The 21,578-nt window shown below is 47.4% G+C and overlaps 1 protein-coding gene across 1 annotated transcript in view; it reads right to left on the bottom strand.

Moving 5' to 3' along the window:
- The window catches only part of EPYC (epiphycan), a 33,599-nt gene extending 12,490 nt beyond the window's left edge, over positions 1–21,109 (bottom strand). Inside the window, exons 1-3 of the mRNA XM_068273660.1 lie at positions 20,888–21,109; positions 4,289–4,457; positions 309–467 (exon numbers count right to left, since the gene is read on the bottom strand). Of these exons, the coding sequence (XP_068129761.1) occupies positions 309–467; positions 4,289–4,457; positions 20,888–21,109 (550 nt within the window). The remainder of the gene's footprint in view (positions 1–308; positions 468–4,288; positions 4,458–20,887) is intronic.
- Between the last annotated feature and the right edge of the window lie 469 nt (positions 21,110–21,578).

Here is a 21,578-nt window from a genome sequence, read left to right as displayed (position 1 = left end):
TGCAGGGATCTATCTGTCCTACCTTGGCCTGGCATAGGTAAGGTTCACACCTAACCTTCAAAGTTCTATCAGTCATGCAAACTGCTTTTGTACTGCGTTAGTACCAAATGAGAGTACAATGAGCTTTGTCCAGCTAGCAGGCAAACAAAAATCCTATTGGAACTGTCAAAGGCAAAGGTAGCCATAAATGGGATACATTAAAATGTTTTGCTTGACTCTAAAAATGGACAAAAAAGCTGTATTTATCTCTCATGGATATACTGTAGAGAATAATAGAACAATAGATAAACATAAAAAGGTGTGTTTACTTAAATATGAAAAATCATTCTTGTTTATCTTGCTTATCCTGTTGAAACGTAAATAGACGTGAGTTGTGTCCTTAGGCAGAGGAGGAACTGCGTCAAGGTTGTGGTCATCACAGTAAACGGTGGTACGGATACATCCACACAGAATACAAGTAGAGACACCTACAAAACAAACAGATACCAATAGTCACCTAAAATAAAAATGTTGTGGTTGTATCAAATCTAAAGTGAACGAGTTACACATGTTTAAGCATTTTTAACCAGTGTAAAAGGATTGCAAGTATTACAAAACTACAGTTTAGGGTATCAGTGGGCTAACTTTATTTGACAGAATTTGGCGAAGATCTGCTGTCTAAACCATCAAAGTTGAACAGTGAGTTCTTATCAGAATTGTGATATCTCACTTGTTTCTACTTACATGTAAAACACTATTTTACTATACTGTAGCAATAAAAACAGAAGATAGTTCCAGATTGGCTATATCACTTGAGTTTGCCCCTGTTTTCCAGTGTTCAGGAGTTTTGGAGAACCATGGTAAACAATATTGAAGCTGTCTCTAGAGATCTTGCATGAAATAAGGATGAGAAAATATTTCATTTCTTTTTATTGCTCCTGTTGAATATGTCCCATAATGTCCCGATCTTTAAAGCCTCTGCTCTTCATAGACCTTTTTCTTAAATGCTTGAAGAGATAAAAATAAGGACACCGAGAGCCCAATATGGTGTAGTACAGTATATACTGGTGATGAGGGAATGGTAGAGTAATACTTACAAACCTCCTAGGCAACCACTGTAAAGGCACATGGGGAGAACAAGCCTGTCCCCACTCAGGATTAAGAAGTCGCTCTCTGTAGATAGGAGGAAATGTTGAGAATTTCAGCCCTTCCACCCAGGGTGGACTGTTTTGGCGCCTCTGTTCTCTTTTGCTACATTTTCTTAAATGCATTTATCAGCACTATATTTTAATTCTGATGACATATAAAACAAATAGCTTTGGTTTTTGCAGTGAAAAGGTAAAGTACCCATTGGAGCAGCTGGTTGTTGTTTTGTTGTCCTCTCGCAGACTTGTAGTTGCTGCACATTTCCTCCTTCCCCCATCCTATGTTTGAACAGAGCCCCATGTAGGAACATGGGTACAGCAAGGGAAGGCAGCTACTGTTCTCTCATCTGAAGACCCACCTTTCTATGAAATGACAGATTATGCTAAACAGCCATCTCCTCCTCTCTCTTACTTAAACGGAACTGTACCAAAAAAAGTGGTGTGTGTGCATGGGGGGGGGGGGGGGAGGGGGGGATAAATCAATACATTGCAAAGTGAGGAGTTAAAAAATAGAAATGAGACGTAGAAATGATTGATATCTGCCATGTGGTGTGATCTACAATAAGCCTGCTAGTCATCATCTTTACTACTGACAGTTGCAGGCAAGAAAAAAAACTACAACAACTGCTATTAGCTAAAATCACACCCACTAACAATGTGATAGACTAAAATAGACTAAAATTATTTTTTTATAGATGTACATATGCACAGAAGACAATACTGGTTGCTTGGCAGTTGGAAATAGCTATTATTACCCACAATGCAACAGGGTTCACAGAAAGGAAGCTGTCATGACGTTTTACCACAATATCAGCCACACAGACTCCCCTGATGTGCTATTCAAGAAAAGGTAAAGATTTCTCAAGGGAAAGGGAGTATCAGCTACTGTTTGGTATGAAGTTCACTCCTTGGTTCAAGTTCATCATTAACCCTCTGGGCAATACAATTACATCGCCCAGGAGGGGGCACTGCACTTTTTTTTTAAATTATTTTTTTTAAAATCATGTAGCTAGCCTAGTGCTAGCTGCATGATAGCCGCTGTGCAGCGGCATCCCCCCACCCACTCTGATCGCCTTTGGCGATCAGAGTAAGCAGGAAATCCCGTTCAGAACGGGATTTCCTGCTGGGCTTCCCCGGTCGCCATGGCGACGGGGCGGGATGACATCACCGACGTCATGGATGTCGTGACGTCAGAGGGAGTCCCGATCCACCCCTCAGCGCTGCCTGGCACTGATTGGCCAGGCTGCGCAAGGGGCAAGGGGTCTGGGGGGGGGGCTGCGTGGCACGGCGGGTAGCGGCGGATCGGCGGCAAGCGGCGGCGATTGGAAGTTGCACGCAGCTAGCAAAGTGCTAGCTGCGTGTAACAAAAAAAAATTATGCAAATCGGCCCACCAGGGCCTGAGAAATCCTCCTGCGCGACATACCACAAGCTCAGCTCGGGATTATCGGCCAGGAGGTTAAGGCACTGGTAGAGACTATGTTTATAGTGAGGGCGGAGAAGTAAGTGATGAGAGGACAGCCCACACCCAGAGGTGGTGAGAGAAAAGCACGTTACCACTGTATACAGCTATACTCTGCTGCATACCTGGGCTAGGGGAGCACAGGAGGGGAGAACAGCACAGAATGGAAGAGCAAAGCAGAGGACAAAGAGAGCAAAAGAGAGGGGGAGCACCATACAGGATTGCAGGGGAAAACCCAGGATTTTCAGGGGGGGGGGGGTTCCTGAAAGGTCTCCTTCAGCCATGCACAATTTAGTATAATAATATGGTAGGACATCATGTGGGATCTGACATTTATTTCCGACATTTCCGATCTGCTCCCGATCGACAACGGGATTGATCAGCAGCAATTTGGATACAGTTACTAATGAAATTATGTAATAAAGGGGAAAGTGACACGTTCACACAGCAGGGCACAGGGCTGTGCTCATAACTGACTTTGTGCTCTGTTAAGTTCCCCAAAGCTGCTCCATGCTCTGTAAAGAAAGGGGGCAGTGCTGTGAACTGCAGGATGCCTGCAGATATTCTAGTGTCTCAACTTGTGCCTCTCCCCACTGCACTGGCCCTGGTCCGAGGGGGATTCTGGGCAGCTGTAATAATCCCCCCCCCTGCATTTGCCTATGGGATGGGGAGTACACAGGACAAAGGAGACCAGAACTGTGTAAGCACAGGATGCGGGGAACACAGGACAGGATTGGGGAGCACAGCACAATATAGGAGTAGCACATGATGTGGGCAGCACAGCACAGAATGGGAAAGTACAGGACTGGGAAGCACAGGATGTGAGGAGCACAGGATGGTACCGGGGGACAGTGGTCCTTGGACTGTTACGTTTATCAAGTTCTCCATTAAAGGGAAGTTGAAGGGAGAGGCATGTGGGGAGGCTGCCATATTTGCTGCCATAGGGAGAGGCTGCCATATTTATTTCCTTTTAAATAATAACAATTGCCTGGCTGTCCTACTGATCCTTTGCTTCCAATACTCTTAGCCATAGACACTAAAACGTCCCACTACACCAAATGGGAGGGTAAAAAATCCAAGTCTTTATTTAGAACAGCAAATGACACGCAGAAAAAACTCAAGCATATCAGAGCTCTGCATGGCTCCTTAATCATAGCTAGTTACTGTTGTCTGAGCCATAGACCCTGAATAAGCATGCAGATTAGTTGTCTCTGACAAAACTCTGACTAGATTAACAATTTGCTTCTTTCAGGTGTGTAATTCAGACACTGCTTCAGCCAGATCAGCAGGACTGCCAAGCAACTGATATTTTTTCTGCTGATTAAGAAAATGAATATGGCTGCCACCATATACCTTTCACGTCAGGTTCCCTTTAAATTGCTATTTCTTTTTGTTTTTCTCAGTTAACATGATCATTGCTAAACAAATAGATAATATAATATAAAGTATACCTATAAAATTATAAAAAACATAAATAGTAAAAAAAGATAACATAAAAACATTCATATTTAATTCTGCAATAAAATGTGAGGTTTCAAATATTAAAATGAAATCTAAATAGCAGCATGAGTTATTTTTCTGAATGTGTTAATAAAGCAAAATAATCTATTTGCCTTGAAGTAGTATGAACATTCTCAATCATGTTGTCAAATGTAATCACATGAGAGTGCTCTGCACTGAGTCCTGAATAGTCGTGGCACAAACCTCCACTTGCTTCCGGAATTTGGACTCCAGGAGACAAAGGTCCCTGTGGTGAAGATCCATCAATTAATTTTGGAGTTGATTCTTCAGCCTCTTCAGTCTCTTCCTGGACTTGCTCAGGAGAAAGAATTGGTCTATTCACAACAACAGGCAGCACTGTTCCAATTTCTATCTGTAGAGATAACACACAAATCAATTAATCAATCAGAAAACAAGAACTATAAATCTCTTCTTTGGTAAAATGATGAAGTGTAAAGAAATACAGTTCAACACTAGGTGTCACTGTACAACACATCCAGCTTTAGATACTCACACTATTACACTGCAGAGCAGCTCTACAAGTAGAATAGTCAGAAAATCAGACAGTCGCTCCATGTGCAGCCAGCAATGTGATACAACATAAATAAATATAAAACCAAAGATCTGGATAAAGGTGCCTTTATTCCCCTTGCTTCTTCACTGCACTGTACATTTTGTAACCTTAGCATGGAAAACTATCTCAATCCTCTTGCTTTTTCCTCTTTTTTCTGTTTTAATGAATTGATTCTTGAATTTTGAAGCCTAAACTGGTTATGAACGGCACTAAGCAGTGCTGCTCAGTGGCGTAACTGAGGAGCTTGGGGCCCCAGTGTGAGTTTTACATAGAGCCCCTAACACTCTATTGATATAAAGCCCTAAAACCTATGAAGGAAAGTTTCAGCGTCAGAAAGGTGTGAAATATGAGTAGGGAATCAGTTAGTTAAGGATTACTAATATTCAATGCACATATAAAGGTGTTAATTACCAGCTTAGCACCAAAGAAAAGGTAATAAGATGGAGGATGGAGGGCCCCTAGTGGGCTCCTCTTGTCAAAGGTAGAGATGGCTAGAAATGGCCTGAACCAGTGGCGTACCTAGGGCATTTGACACCCGGTCCTGGGTATTAAAAGACACACACCCCCGCCATAAAAAACAACAACTGTGTAGGCCAGGTGTAGGCTCCCCCTTCCCCTAAAATTGGCCTCAGTATAGGTAGCTAACAAAAAATGGGTGCGGCTATAACCTGTGAAAAATTGGCGTGGCCATGACCGGATGAGGGCGGAGCTAACTGTAATTTAAAGTGATATGGAGGCTGCCATATTTATTTCCTTTTAAACAATAGGCAGCCCTGCTGATCTATTTAGCTGCAGTAGTGAACTGAATTACACCAGAAACAAGCATGCAGCTAATCTTGTCAGTTCTGACAATATTGTCAGAAACCCCTGACCTGCTGCATGCTTGTTCAGGGTCTATGGTTGAGAGAATTAGAGGCAGAGGACCTGCACGGCAGCCAGGCAACTGGTATTGCTTAAAAGGAGATAAATATGGCAGCCTCAATATTATTCTCACCTCGGGTTCCCTTTAAAAGTGCAACACAAAGGCAGTAGGCCCAAGTTTTGGTGACCCTTTCTCCAGAAAATTCACATAATTGTGCAGGTTTTCTCAAGAAAATACACGTAATGTGAGCAGATTTGCCCAGAAATTAAGTTCAATCATGTCGGCAGATTTGACCAGAAAACATGTTCAATCATGTCGGCAGATTTGACCAAAAACACATTCAATCATGTTGGCAGATTTGACTAGAAAATACGTGCAATCATGTGGCAGATTTGACCAGAGAATAGTTCAATCATGTAGGCAGATTTGCCCGAAAATACGTGCAATCATGTCGGCAGATTTGCCCAGAAAAAACATGCAATTATGTCGGCAGATTTGCCCGGAAAATACATGCAATCATGTCGGCAGATTTGCCCAGAAAATATATGCAATCATGTCGGAAGATTTGCCCAGAAAATACATGCAATCATGTTGACAGATTTGCCCAGAAAATACATGCAATCATGTCGGCAGATTTGACCTGAAAATACATGCAATCATGTCGGCAGATTTGCCCAGACAATACATGCAATCATGTTGGGAGATTTGACCAGAAAATACATGCAATCATGTCAGGAGATTTGACCAGAAAACACATGCAATCATGTCGGCAGATTTGCCCAGAAAATACATGCAATCATGTCGGCAGATTTGACCAGAAAATACATGCAATCATGTCAGCAGATTTGACCAGAAAATACATGCAATCATGTGGCAGATTTGACCGGAAAATACATGCAATCATGTGGCAGATTTGACCGGAAAATACATGCAATCATGTGGCAGTCCTGGCCAGAAAATACATGTAATCATGTCCGTAGATTTCACCAGAAAATACATGCAATCATGTAGCAGACCTAGCCAGAAAATACATGCAATGATGTGGAAGATTTGACCAGAAAATACGTGCAATCATGTGGAAGATTTGACCAGAAAATAGTTCAATCATGTCGGCAGAATTGCCCAGAAGATACATGCAAACATGTCGGCAGATTTGTCCAGAAAATACATGCAATCATGTCGGAAGATTTGACCTGAAAATACATGCAATCATGTTGGCAGATTTGCCCAGAAAATACATGCAATCATGTCGGCAGATTTGACCAAAAAATACATGCAATCATGTGGCAGTCCTGGCCAGAAAATACATGCAATCATGTTGGCAGATTTGACCAGAAAATACATGCAATCATGTGGAAGATTTAACCAGAAAATACATGCAATCATGTGGCAGTCCTGGCCAGAAAATATATGCAATCATGTTGGCAGATTTGACCAGAAAATACATGCAATCATGTAGCAGACCTGGCCAGAAAATACATGCAATCATGTGGAAGATTTGACCAGGAAATACATGCAATCATGTGGAAGATTTGACCAGAAAATAGTTCAATCATGTCGGCAGAATTGCACAGAAAATACATGCAATCATATCGGCAGATTTGCCCATAAAATACATGCAATCATGTCGGCAGATTTGACCAGAAAATACATGCAATCATGTCGACAGATTTGCCCAGAAAATACATGCAATCATGTCAGCAGATTTGACCAGAAAATACATGCAATCATGTCGGCAGATTTGACCAAAAAATATATGCAATCATGTCGGCAGATTTGACCGGAAAATACATGCAATCATGTCGGCAGATTTGACCGGAAAATACATGCAATCATGTCGGCAGATTTGACCAGAAAATACATGCAATCATGTCGGCAGATTTGACCAGAAAATACATGCAATCATGTTGGCAGATTTGACCAGAAAATACATGCAATCATGTGGAAGATTTGACCAGAAAATACATGCAATCATGTGGCAGTCCTGGCCAGAAAATACATGCAATCATGTCAGCAGATTTGACCAGAAAATACATGCAATCATGTAGCAGACCTGGCCAGAAAATACATGCAATCATGTGGAAGATTTGACCAGAAAATACATGCAATCATGTGGAAGATTTGACCAGAAAATACATGCAATCATGTGGCAGACCTGATCAGAAAATACATGCAATCATGTGGAAGATTTGACCAGAAAATACATGCAATCATGTGGCCGACCTGGCCAGAAAACACTTCAATCATGTAGCAGACCTGGCCAGGACAGTTGATACACCTGCTAATATAAAAAAAAAACATTTACTCACCTGAAGCAGCAGCAGACCTCCTGTCCCGGCCTCTGTCTGGCACGCAGCTCCCACGATCCTCTGCAGCCAGCCAGCAACTGAAACTCCCGCGCTGAGAGCAGGGCTACGGGAAAATGGCGCCCGAAGTCCTGCACTGCCAACTCAAGTTTCCAGAGCAGGGCTTCAGATGCCATTTTACTGTAGTCCTGCTCTGCCACTGTCGGAGCTGCGGGCTGCTGCTGTCAGTGAACTGACATGGCGTCTACTAGAGGGGTGCTTTAGGGGTGCTTGGAGAATTTTAGGGGGTGCTTCAGCACCCAAAGCAACCCCCTGATGCCGCCACTGCCCCATTATAGCTAGTATAGTTGCACCCAATATAGCTAGTATAGCTGCCCTAAGTGTAGGTAATATAGTTGCCCCCAGTGTAGCTAGTATAGTTACCCCAGTATAGCTAGTATAGTTGCCCCCACCCCAGTAAACTTAGTTTAGTTGCCACAGTATAGCTAGTACAGTTGCCCCCAATATAGCTAGTACAGTTGCCCCCAGTATAGCTGCCCCCAGTGAAGCTAGTATAGTTGACCCCAGTGAAGCTAGTTGCCCCCAGTGAAGTTAGTATAGTTGCCCCAGTATAGCTAGTATAGTTGCCCCCAGTATAGCTAGTATAGTTGCCCCTAGTGAAGTCAGTATAGTTGCCCCAGTATAGCTAGTATAGTTGCCCCCAGTAAACTTAGTTTAGTTGCCCCCAGTATAGCTAGTACAGTTGCCCCCAGTGTAGCTAGTACAGTTGCCCCCAGTATAGCTGGTACAGTTGCCCCCAGTATATCTGGTACAGTTGCCCCCAGTATAGCTGGTACAGTTGCCCCCAAAATAGCTAGTACAGTTGTCCCCCAGTATAGCTGGTACAGTTGCCCCCAGTATAGCTGGTACAGTTGCCCCCAGCATAGCTGGAACAGTTGCCCCCAGTATAGCTAGAACAGTTGCCCCCAGTATAGCTAGTACAGTTGCCCCCAGTATAGCTGCCCCAGTGAAGCTAGTATAGTTGCCCCCAGTGAAGTTAGTATAGTTGCCCCAGTATAGCTAGTATAGTTGACCCTAGTGAAATCAGTATAGTTGCCCCAGTATAGCTAGTATAGTTGCCCTCAGTAAGCTTAGTTTAGTTGCCCCCAGTATAGCCAGTACAGTTGCCCCCAGTATAGCTAGTACAGTTGCCCCAGTATAGCTAGTATAGTTGCCCCTAGTAAACTTAGTTTAGTTGCCCCCAGTATATCTCATACAGTTGCCCCCAGTATAGCTAGTACAGTTGCCCCCAGCATAGCTAGTACAGTTGTCCCCAGTGTAGCTTGTACAGTTGCCCCCAGTATAGCTGCCCCCAGTGAAGCTAAAATAGTTGCCCCCAGTGAAGCTAGTTGCCCCCAGTGAAGCTAGTTGTCCCCAGTGAAGTTAGTACAGTATCTCCAGTCAGGGCCGACATCAGAAATGTTTGGGCCCCTCACACATCATCAGCCCTGCCCCCCCCCCACCACCCAGGCCCATATAGGACACATTTGTTGCTTGCCCCGATAACGTTCACCGTTACCGTCGCGCACCCAGTACAGAAAGTCGGCCCTACATCTTGCAGCATGTCTGACCGATATATGCAACCAATCTTCAATCGGGCATGCATTTGGCAGCAAAGACTTTCATCCGACTCAATAATTATTGAGATGGTCGATCAGCTGCCAAGTTGCTGATGTATGGCCGCCTTAAAGGAAACCAACCAGAGATGATTGATACTGTTTTATACATACCTGGGGCTTCCTCCAGCCCCATGCGCACAGATCGCTCCCACGCCACCGTCCTGCAGCTCCGGTATCGGGTAACGTTAGTTCAGCCAGTCAAGGCCAGTCTGCGCAAGAGGAACTGTGCCCTTTTACGTATCTCTCCAGCGGCCACCGGAGAGATACGTAGAGGGCACACTTCGCTTGCGCAGACTGGCAGAACTAACGGGACCCGATACCGGAGCTGCAGGCAGCAGAGGACGGCGGCGTGGGAGCGATCTGTGCGCATGGGGTGGGAGGAAGCCCCAGGTATGTATACAACAGTGTCAATCATCTCTGGTACACTTTAAGACATTCTTAATGGGAGACCAGCAGGAGCTACAAATTATCAGTGGTGCTCAGCAGAGCTCGAATATTCGAGTAGCTCGAATATTCGAGCTCTTTTTCAGCTATTCGAGCTCGGTATTCGAGCTCCGAATAGCTGGAGCTATTCGAATGGGCTATCCGAGTACACTCGAATAGCCCATTCACTATTCGAGCTATTCGAGCAACTCGGCGCTATTCGAGCTCGGTACCGAGCTCGAATAGCGTCATAGCCCAGATTGATGTCCTTAGAGCCAATCAGAGGGCTCCCAGGCCCTCTGACGGCAGCCAATCACAGAGGGGGACCCTGGCCAGCCCCTACCCTATAAATAGCGGCCGCCATGTTACGTTTCTCCATGCTTGCCTGAGACTTGTACAGAGAGAGAGTTGCTCCTTTGTGCTTTGGCTTAGCAAGTGCTCTATTGTGATCATTTACCTAGCGTTTTTGCTCACCTACACCTGCCATATACACCTATATTGTTGTTAGTTAGATAGACATTGTATTTTAGTTAGTAGCTTGTGTGTTACATTAGAGACAGGCAGCTGCTGCAAGCTTACAGGTTTAGGCCTCAGGGGGGCCTTGCCTCTGTGGGCAGCTGTCCTCTGTTTATTTCTCTCATCTATACCAGTATTTCTGCTGTCCTTTACTAATACCGTCTTTCCCCGAATATAAGACACTGTCTTATATTCTTTTTGGGGAGGAAATGTGTGCTAGGGCTTATTTTCGGGGGTGGGAGGGGCTAGACGCTGTGTGTATGGGCAGGTGCGTGGTCTCTTACCGCACCTCCCTTGTGGCTGCGTCCCCCTCCGTTCCTGGTAATTCCTCCGGTGGCGGCGGCATAGTAATCCATCTGTGAGGGCGCCCTGTGACCCTCACGCAGTACGCTAGGCCGGCTCTGCGCTGGCGCCCTCTTCCTGTCATCATGTGCGCCCGGCAGATGCGTCCCAGGCGCACACTGATTAATCAATGTGCGCCTGGGACGCATCTGCCGGGCGCACATGATGACAGGAAGAGGGCGCCAGCGCAGAGCCGGCCTAGCGTACTGCGTGAGGGTCACAGGGCGCCCTCACAGATGGATTACTATGCCGCCGCCACCGGAGGAATTACCAGGAACGAAGGGGGACGCAGCCACAAGGGAGGTGCGGTAAGAGACCACGCACCTCCCCATACACACAGCGCCCCGCCCCCAGCTAGGCCTTATTTTCGGGGTAGGCCTTATATTTCAAGCATGCTTGAAATATAAGGGAGGCCTTACTTTCGGGGTAGGTCTTACTTTAGGGGAAAGACGGTAGTATTGTAGTTATACTGTACTAGGAGTAGGACACTCACTGACTGTCACTGTTTATAGGCTACTAGCTAGCTCCTGCGTGTGTGCACTCACTCACTGTCTGTGTGTACACACACTCTATTTCCTTCTGATTACTGATAGATTATTGTTAGTTAGTTGTACTTACTGTTACTACTTACTCTTACTGTACTAGGAGTCTAGGACACTCAGTCAGACAGTCACTGTGTTCATAGGCTACTAGCTCCTGCGTGCGGTCACTCACTGTCTGAGTGTACACACACCACCCACACTCCATTTCCTTCTGATCGCTGATTGATTATTGTAATTAGTTAGTTCTACTTACTGTTACTACTTACTCTTACTGTACTAGGAGTCTAGGACACTCAGTCACTGTGTTCATAGGCTACTAGCTCCTGCGTGCGGTCACTCACTGTCTGAGTGTACACACACCACCCACACTCCATTTCCTTCTGATCGCTGATTGATTATTGTAATTAGTTAGTTCTACTTACTGTTACTACTTACTCTTACTGTACTAGGAGTCTAGGACACTCAGTCACTGTGTTCATAGGCTACTAGCTCCTGCGTGCGTGCACTCACTGTCTGAGTGTACACACACTAAATTTACTTGTGATTACTACTGATTATTGTAACTGCTAGTTGTACTTCCTGACTGTTACTACTTACTTACTGTACTAGGGGACACTCACTCAGTAACCTCACCAACCAACCCACTCCATTAAAGTACCCCACTTTTCACCCGCCCTTTTACAAAACTTTTGTCTATACGCCCAAAACATTTAAGATGTCTGGAAGTGGCAGCCAGCGCGGTTTGGGCAAGGGGAAGGGCAGCAAGGGAATCAGGAGGAGAGGGAGCAGCATTGTGGCAAGCCGCGGCCGCGGGCGCGCCACCATGCACAGTTCCGCAGCAGCAGCAGCAGCGTCAGTGGCTAACATTCCTCCCATAGCCACTGGCCGTGGACGCCTTGGGCGCCGCCCAGCAGGAGCATCTGCAACTCACGCTGCAGAGACACAGCAGCAGCAGCGTGTAGCACCTGCTCCGATTTTCCTCCAGCCGGGTCGGAAACGTCCCATTGAGGAAAAGGATGCAGACACTGTGGTGCAACTCATGACGGAGGATGAGCAGCCCGCCATCAGCTCTGCATCCGAGGCCTCCACCCTCACCACCACCACCACCACCACCCCTGTTCGCAGCAGCCGCCCAGCAGGGTCTGGGGAGGAGGCCAGTTCACCGTCAGTCGCCGACCTCTCATTCAGCACTCTTTTGACCCCAGGCATGATGAGTCAATTGTCTGCTGTTGTTGGCGATTTTGAGGAGGAGATGCTGATGGGCACTTTGGGGGATGAGGGATTGGACAGCAAGACTGTGGCGACAGTCAAGCAGCCCATCCATGCATCAGGAGAGGAGTTTGGGGGGTCATCATCCCAGCAGGACATGTTTGAGGAGGGGGAGGATGATGTTGATGACCCGGTGACAGACAGAGACTGGGTGCCACCACCTCCAGGGGATGTCGTCCTCAGCAGCTCGGAGGAGGAGGAGGATGCGCTTGTGGGCCTTGCAAGGAGGCGCATCATTGCAAGCATTGGCAGCGACCCACAGCCTGCTGGTGTCTCAGGCTCAGCAGCAGCAGCAGCAGCATCAGCCAGTACCACCACCAGCCGCACCCAAGCCCCCCCCCCAACCACCACAGGGAGACAGGCAGCAGCGCTTCCATGCCGTAGGGGGATGTTTCTGTCACCAATCTGGCGCTTTTTCACCATGCCCACTGTGTACAGCAAGTACGCCACTTGCAACCACTGTCAGCGGAAGTTGAGCAGAGGTGCAGACCCCTTAAAGTTCAGCACCAGCTCGCTGATCAACCACCTTGCGGCTAAACATTTCCACCAGCATGAGGAGTTCCAGAGGCTGAAGGCATCTGGTGCTGGCAGTGGCACCACACCCATCACTGCACAGCCTTCAGCAGCAGCAACAGCAGCCACCCGCCCTCCTGCTCCTCCAGCAGCACCAGCAGGAGTGCGGAAACGCACTGCTCCTCCCCCCTCTGCAACTCCTGCCGCCGACACTGAGGCCTGTTCTGGCAGCCAGTCCTCAGTGGCCTCCTCCGCTGTGTCTGGTGATTCCCGTGTCAGCAAAAGGCCACGCCAGAGCCTTTTGAGCGAGTCCTTCCAGGGGGTGGTTAGGGCTCTGCCTCCCAGCAGCCGTCGCGTGCGGCAGCTGAACGGCTTGCTGGCACGGGCCATGTGCTCCCAACTCCTGCCGTACACGCTCGTGCAGGAGGGGAGCGACATGCGGGCGCTGCTTGCTTGTGCAGCCCCAGACTGGCAGCTCCCCAGCAGACACTTTTTCTCCCGCAAGGCCATTCCAGCACTGCACCGCTTTGTGATGGCCAATGTGGAGCGAGGGCTGGAGCACGCGGTTGGTGAAAGGGTCCACGTCACCATGGACTCCTGGAGCAGCCGCTTCGGGACAGGCCGCTACCTGTCCTTCACTGTCCACTGGGTCAGCTTGGTGGAAGGGGGTGAGGATGGGAGAGCAGCAGCGGGCACAGCAGCAGCAGCAGCAGCAACACACTGGGTGGTGCCACCCCGCAGGGTCAGGGGAACTGCAGCGGGTTCCTCCGATCCTCTGCCATCCTCCGCCACACCTGGCCAAACCCCCCGCCTCAGCAGCAGCGTGAAGGCCCGCCACTGCCAAGCGCTGCTGCACTTGGTCAGCCTTGGCAAGACCAAGCTGACGGCAGCCCACGTGTTGGCCAAACTCCAGGAGCAGGAGAGGATTTGGCTGACCCCCAGAGGCCTCAGAGTCGGAGAGGTGGTGTCCGACAATGGGGCCAATCTGGTTGCTGCCATAGACAGGGGAAACCTGACCCACATCCCCTGTCTTGCCCACGTGCTGAACCTGGTGGTGCAGAAGTTCCTGCGCACCTACCAGGGGATGGGCGAACTGCTGGAAACGGCAAGGAATGTTGTGCGTCACTTCCGGCGCTCGGCTGCAGCCTGTGCGAGCCTGGAAGACGTGCAAAAGGAGCTGGATCTGCCACGCCATCGGCTGATCATTGACGTTCCGACTCGCTGGAACTCCACCCTGGCGATGTTGGAGCGTATGGTTGAACAGAGGCACGCTGTCAACCAGTACCTTGCCCTGGCCACTGTTTCCGCAGCTCGGAGAAGGGACAAGACCAGCAACATCCCGTCCATCGTCCCCGATGATGACTGGAGGCACATGCAGCAGGTGTGCTTTGTGCTGGCTCCCTTCCTGCAGGCCACAAACATGGTGAGCAGAGACCATGCTATGGTCTGCGAGTGGGTGCCCCTGGTTTCTCTGCTGAACAGGGCCCTCGATGGTTTGCTGGAACAGGGAGCGGCAGCCTTGGACCAGCAGGAGCGGCAACCAGCTGCGCAGTCCACCTCTGAGGGGGAGGAGGAGGAGGACTTGGTGGAGGTCCCTGACCTGGCTGCTGATGAGGGGGATCAGCACAGCGCAGCTGAGTTGGTGCGGGGGTGGAGAGAGGATGAGGCGGCAGAGGAGGAGGATGAGGACAGCACTGACGTCGATGTGCCAGCAGACGTGGCCCGCCTCTTCCCAATGGCAGCGCACATGCTGGCGTGCCTGCGCAGGGACCCCAGGGTGATCCAGATGAAGCAGAGGGAGGACATCTGGATCAGCATGATGTTGGACCCACGCCTCAAGGGGAAGTTGAGCCAGTTCCTGCCGCCTGCAGGAGGAGACCCAGCGCAACAAATAAGGAGCTTGCAGCAGGCCCTTGTTGAGCGCTTGGAGGAAGCCTTCCCCCAGCCTTCCACCCCCACTGTCCAGCAGCCAGCACAGAGGCAGCAGCAGGTGCCTGCATCCAGCAGCAGCAAGCGCCCCACAGACCTGCTGTCTCTCAGCCACGAGCTCTACAGGACTGTAGAGGCTCCGGCAGCAGTGACTAGAGAGGAGATGCATGCAGCAGCATCCTCCTCCGGTCACAGCCAGCGCCTGACCCGCATGGTGGCTGACTACATGGGGTCGTACAGCGGGCTTGACAGCGATGCCCCTGTTGATCCCATGGAGTATTGGGTCAAGCGCATGGAGATCTGGAGCGAGCTAGCGCAGTACGCCCTGGAAGTGCTGTCCTGCCCCCCTTCCAGCGTGCTGTCCGAGCGCTGCTTCAGTGCAGCTGGTGGCGTGGTCACCGAGAAACGCTCACGTCTGTCTCACAAGTCTGTGGACAGACTGACGTTTCTCAAGATGAACCAGGCGTGGGTGGAAGGCGAGTTCCTGGCCCCTGTTGTCGGCGAGAGGGGGACATGAACTGGCTGCCGGAACCATCGTTAATGTGCCTTACCACCCTTTACCACCTCCTGGCTCCTGCTCACTAAGCCAGCCTGGTTCACTTTGACTATTACGTCGCCTGCAGCCACACATTTTACACCTACAGTGGGCTGCTGTGTACTGCCCTTCTGCTGTCTGTCTGTGTTTCCCACTGCCAGGGTACACAGAATGACCTTCTTCTGCTGCCACTCTGCCACCAGCTATTACGTCAAACAATAGCTATATTGGTTGCAAAACCGAAACCAAACAAACCATTAAAAAAAAAAAAGGTTTAATTTTTCTGAGGTGCCCGGGTTGAAAACTGTGTTGTTCCAGTTGTGTATTGGACACAATGTGGGCTGCACGACCGCTGTCTGGGACCTCCTGTTGTGTTTATTTACGGCCCTGGTATCACCGCTAGGTACCAGGGCTATTATGTCACGCTGCCTACCTGCTGCCACACTCACACTGCTCCTCCATACCTCCTCCTGCTGCTGCTGCTGCTGTCTGTCTGTGTTTCCCACTGCCAGGGTACACAGATGATTTACCTTCTGCTGCCACTCTGCCACCAGCTATTACGTCAAACAATAGCTGCTCGCCTACTCCTCCATTCCTCCTCCTGCTGCTGCTGTCTGTCTGTGTTTCCCACTGCCAGGGTACACAGAATTACCTTCTTCTGCTGCCACTCTGCCACCAGCTATTACGTCCAAAAATAGCTAAATTGGTTGTAAAACCAAAAACCAAAAAACCATTAAAAAAAAAAAAGGTTTAATTTTTCTGAGGTGCCCGGGTTGAAAACTGTGTTGTCCCAGTTGTGTATTGGACACAATGTGGGCTGCACGACCGCTGTCTGGGACCTCCTGTTGTGTTTATTTACGGCCCTGGTATCACCGCTAGGTACCAGGGCTATTATGTCACGCTGCCTACCTGCTGCCACACTCACACTACTCCTCCATTCCTCCTGCTGCTGCTGTCTGTCTGTGTTTCCCACTGCCAGGGTACACAGAATTACCTTCTGCTGCCACACTGCCACCAGCTATTACGTCAAACAATAGCTGCTCACATAATTACTCTCCTCCATTCCTCCTCCTGCTGCTGCTGCTGTCTGTCTGTGTTTCCCACCGCCAGGGTACACAGATTTACCTTCTGCTGCCACTCTGCCACCAGCTATTACGTCAAAAAATAGCTATATATCTGTGTAATTGGTTGTAAAACCAAAACTACAAAACCATTACAAAAAAAGGTTTAATTTTTCTGAGGTGCCCGGGTTGAAAACTGTGTTGTCCCAGTTGTGTATTGGACACAATGTGGGCTGCACGACCGCTGTCTGGGACCTCCTGTTGTGTTTATTTACGGCCCTGGTATCACCGCTAGGTACCAGGGCTATTATGTCACGCTGCCTGCCTCATTGACTGCATGCTGCCACACACTCATCCTCCTCCTCCTGCTGCTAAATTTACCTCCTGCTGTCTGTGTGTTTCCACTGCCAGGGAGCACATACAATGGCGCTTCCAACATGCGTGCGCCACCAGCTATTTGTTGTTACGCTCAAAAATAGCTGCATTTCTTTAAAAAAAAAAAAATGAAAAGAGAAATAAGTGACGAAGAAGACGATATAGAAGAAGATGAAGAAGAAGAAGAAGATGAAGAAGATGAAGAAGAAGAAGATGAAGAAGATGAAGAAGAAGATGAAGAAGATGAAGAAGAAGATGAAGAAGAAGATGAAGAAGATGAAGAAGAAGATGAAGAAGAAGAAGAAGAAGAAGAAGATGAAGATGAAGAAGATGAAGAAGAAGATGAAGAAGATGAAGATGAAGAAGATGAAGAAGATGAAGAAGAAGATGAAGAAGATGAAGATGAAGATGAAGATGAAGAAGATGAAGAAGAAGATGAAGAAGATGAAGAAGAAGATGAAGAAGAAGAAGAAGAAGAAGAAGAAGAAGATGAAGAAGAAGATGAAGAAGATGAAGATGAAGATGAAGAAGATGAAGATGAAGAAGATGAAGAAGAAGATGAAGAAGATGAAGAAGAAGATGAAGAAGAAGAAGAAGATGAAGAAGATGAAGATGAAGAAGATGAAGAAGAAGATGAAGAAGATGAATATGAAGAAGATGAAGAAGATGAAGAAGAAGATGAAGAAGATGAAGATGAAGAAGATGAAGAAGATGAAGATGAAGAAGATGAAGAAGAAGATGAAGAAGATGAAGAAGAAGATGAAGAAGAAGAAGAAGAAGAAGAAGAAGAAGATGAAGAAGATGAAGATGAAGAAGATGAAGAAGAAGATGAAGAAGATGAAGATGAAGAAGATGAAGAAGATGAAGAAGAAGATGAAGAAGATGAAGATGAAGAAGATGAAGAAGAAGATGAAGAAGATGAAGAAGAAGATGAAGAAGAAGAAGAAGAAGAAGATGAAGAAGATGAAGATGAAGAAGATGAAGAAGAAGATGAAGAAGATGAAGATGAAGAAGATGAAGAAGATGAAGAAGAAGATGAAGAAGATGAAGATGAAGAAGATGAAGAAGATGAAGATGAAGAAGATGAAGATGAAGAAGATGAAGAAGAAGAAGAAGAAGATGAAGAAGAAGAAGAAGATATAGAAGAAGAAGAAGAAGATATAGAAGATAAAGAAGAAGAAGAAGAAGAAGTATATACAGTACTGAACAAAATTCTGGACACAACTTCTCTTTTCACCTTTTTTTTTTTTTAAAGGAACATCCCCACATAATCACTTGCTGTTGTCACTTGGAAAAAAATATGTTTCTTGCATCATTAACCCTCAAAACAAGTGTTGGGAAGCTATTTAAGGCCAATTCGAATAGTCAGCTCGAATAGTTAGCTCGAATACCGACTCAAATAGTGAGCTCGAAGTCCGAGGTCGAATCGAATAGTAAAAATTATTCGACTCGAATATTCGACTGACCTCGAATAATTTACTATTCGAATTCGACCAAACTCGAATTTTAAAAAGGGGTATTTGAGCATCACTACAAATTATTAAATTAGGATACACAAAGCTTAAGAAGCTAGGACAAGCAGTGAAAGGGTTAAAAGAAAATGCAGGCTGAAGTGAGCAGAGCCGATAAAATAGCAGAGGGCAGGTCAGTCAGTGAGACTGAATAGTGAAAGGAAGGGGGGGGGGGGTGAGCCATTACACAGTGTATACCTGTCCTCTGGGCAGACTGTTCCTGCTTCCTGAGCTGCAGATAGGAGTCAGTTAGTAATAGAAGAGTATCCCCTGCCCACCAATCATCACAGTAATGTGGGCACAGGGTTGTCAGGTCAGTGTGGGAGGTCAGGGGACTCGTACACTATACACAACATAGCGTCCATCAGCACACAGGCACAGTGGTAGGTGGGTGCACTGAAGTGAATAACAGGTAGGTATATGCAGTACTGGATATTACAATGTGCACCTGTCACACACAGACAGGTACCGGACAGGCACAGTGACACTGCGTGCGCTCACGTAGGTAGGTGGGTGCACTGTGAACAACAGGTAGGTATATGCAGTGATGGGTATTACAATGTGCACTTGGCACAGTAGTGAAAATTAAACCACCAAGGGGCAAAAAGGCCAGCTGCGACTGACTGACAGGGCTGTATATAATGCAAGTGGGCCGCACAAAAAAAAAAATAGATCACAAGAACAAGATTAGCTCTAGAGATAGCCCGGACGGTTCGCCGGCGAACGGTTCCAGGCAAACTTTCGGTGGTTCGCATTCGCCAGCGAAGGGGAACTTTTGCGGAAGTTAGGTTCGCCCCCATAGTGTGCCATTAGGGTCAACTTTGACCCTCTACATCACAGTCAGCAGGCATATTGTAGCCAATTAGGCTACACTCTCTTCTGGAGCCACTCCCCCCCTTATAAAAGGCAGGCAGCGCTGGCTATTAAACTCACTCGTGTACCTGCAGTAATTAGTGAAGGGACAGCTGCAGGCAGACTCTCATAGGGAAAGATTAGTTAGGCTCTTGTAGGCTTGTTAGCTTGCTCCTGGCTGATTGTTATTGCTAAAATAGCACCCCACAACAGCTCTTTTCAGAGCTAATGTTCTCCTGATGTGTTTTTTTTGTGTTGCCCACTGACACTGATACAGTCCTATTTGTTGCAGCTGGACCTTGGTAATTGCTATTACTGTGCCAGCCAGGCCCTGCCTAACTATCTGTACTGGGACACCTACCTATGCCTACCTAACTACTGGGGCACCTACTTACCTATACGGGGACACCTACCTATGCCTACCTACCTACCTATACTAGGACACCTACCTATGCCGCCTAGCTAACTACTGGGGCACCTACCTATGCCTATCTACCTATACTGAGACACCTACCTATGCCTACCTACCTATGCTGGGACTCCTACCTATGCCTAGATAACTACTGGGACACCTACCTATGACTATCTACCTATACTGGGACACCTACCTATGCCTACCTACTTATACTGGGACACCTACCTATGCCTACCTACCTATACTGGGACTCCTACCTATGCCTAGCTAACTACTGGGGCACCTACCTATACCTATCTACCTATACTGGGACATACCTATGCCTAGCTAAATACTGGGGCACCTACCTATGCCTATCTACCTATACTGGGACACCTACCTATGCCTACCTACCTATACTGGGGCACCTACCTATGCCTACCTACATACAAGAAGATAATAAGGTCGTTGCTTCATTTTGGACAGACCAAATTTGATCAGCTGGACAGTCACTGTCATTGAGCTACCACAGCCCGGCGACCATATGGGCTTGAACACCGCCACAGGCTGCACTCTCGCCATGGTGCGCACCAGTCCAGCACGGCCGTCACTATGCAAACAGCTGTTTGCGGTGCGTTACACTGTGAGTTTGGTGTGTCAGTGGGAAGCAGTACTCTAATTACACTCCCTGATTGATGTATACACATGCAAGATGTTTGAAAGCACTTTAGGCCTGCTATTTAGCATTCAATGTGATTTCTGCCCTTAAAACACTGCTTTGCGTCAAATCCAGATTTTTCCCCGGGACTTTTGGCATCTATCCCACTCATCCATGCCCCCCTCCAGGTGTTAGACCCCTTGAAACATCTTTTCCATCACTTTTGTGGCCAGCATAAATGTTTCTAGTTTTCAAAGTTCAAATCCCCATTGAAGTCTATTGCGGTTCGCTGTAGGTGAGAAATAGAGAGAGAGAGAGGCATGTAACAGAGGAAATGGAAGGCAAGTGCAACACAGAAACAGGTGAGAGATGCCTGACCAGGATAACAATATTGTATTTTGCAGGGCCATGCTGAGATAATATACAGACATATTGCACTGTGGAGGAGAGACAGGGGGTAGAGATTTGGGAGAGAGAATGTACCAGGGAGAGAGGGTGAGAAACACATGGAGGAGATCGAGGCACATACTTCAGTGAGAAATAAAAGTAATTTGATTTAAGAGGCCTATCACTTGGGCAGCCAGGGACCAGGGAGTATTCATCTTGTTTATCCATCCAGACCTCCCTCAGTGCTTCTTCTCCTATCACTACAGAAGTCAGCCGATGGTAAACATTGATATCTGTATCCACTGGCCTCTGAAGCATGTTCAGTTTGGTATTACCGGAGCCAGTGAATACAGATAATAATGAGGACAGCCAAGATCTGTAATGAAGGGGGAAGTGAAGCATTCTACAAGGATGCAGGATACATTCTAGTTTCTTAACTTGTGCCTGTCGTCAGATACTGCATTGCTCCAGTCTGAGAGCAGGCATGGGCTTCCGAATTCCGCGGAAGCTAAAATTCCAAAATTCCGCGGGAATTGGGGTTTCCGCATGGTTCCGCGGAATTCGGAAATTGCAATCCGGAATTCGGAATTCCGGCAAAATCGGAATCAGAATGAATTGACCAATCAGGAGATGCGGAATGAGTTGACCAATCATAATCAGCGGAAAGTTACCGCGCTAAAATAACGGTTTCAACATTTTTTTATCCAAATTTACAAAATACAAATCAACTTTATTAACAATAGACTGTTATCAACAGTATTGATGATCATCTTAAATTTCAGATACA

Source organism: Hyperolius riggenbachi, chromosome 3 (assembly GCF_040937935.1).
Source record: "Hyperolius riggenbachi isolate aHypRig1 chromosome 3, aHypRig1.pri, whole genome shotgun sequence".
NCBI lineage: Eukaryota > Metazoa > Chordata > Amphibia > Anura > Hyperoliidae > Hyperolius > Hyperolius riggenbachi.
Note: the sequence above shows the minus strand (reverse complement) of the source record. Positions and strands in the feature narration are given on the sequence as shown.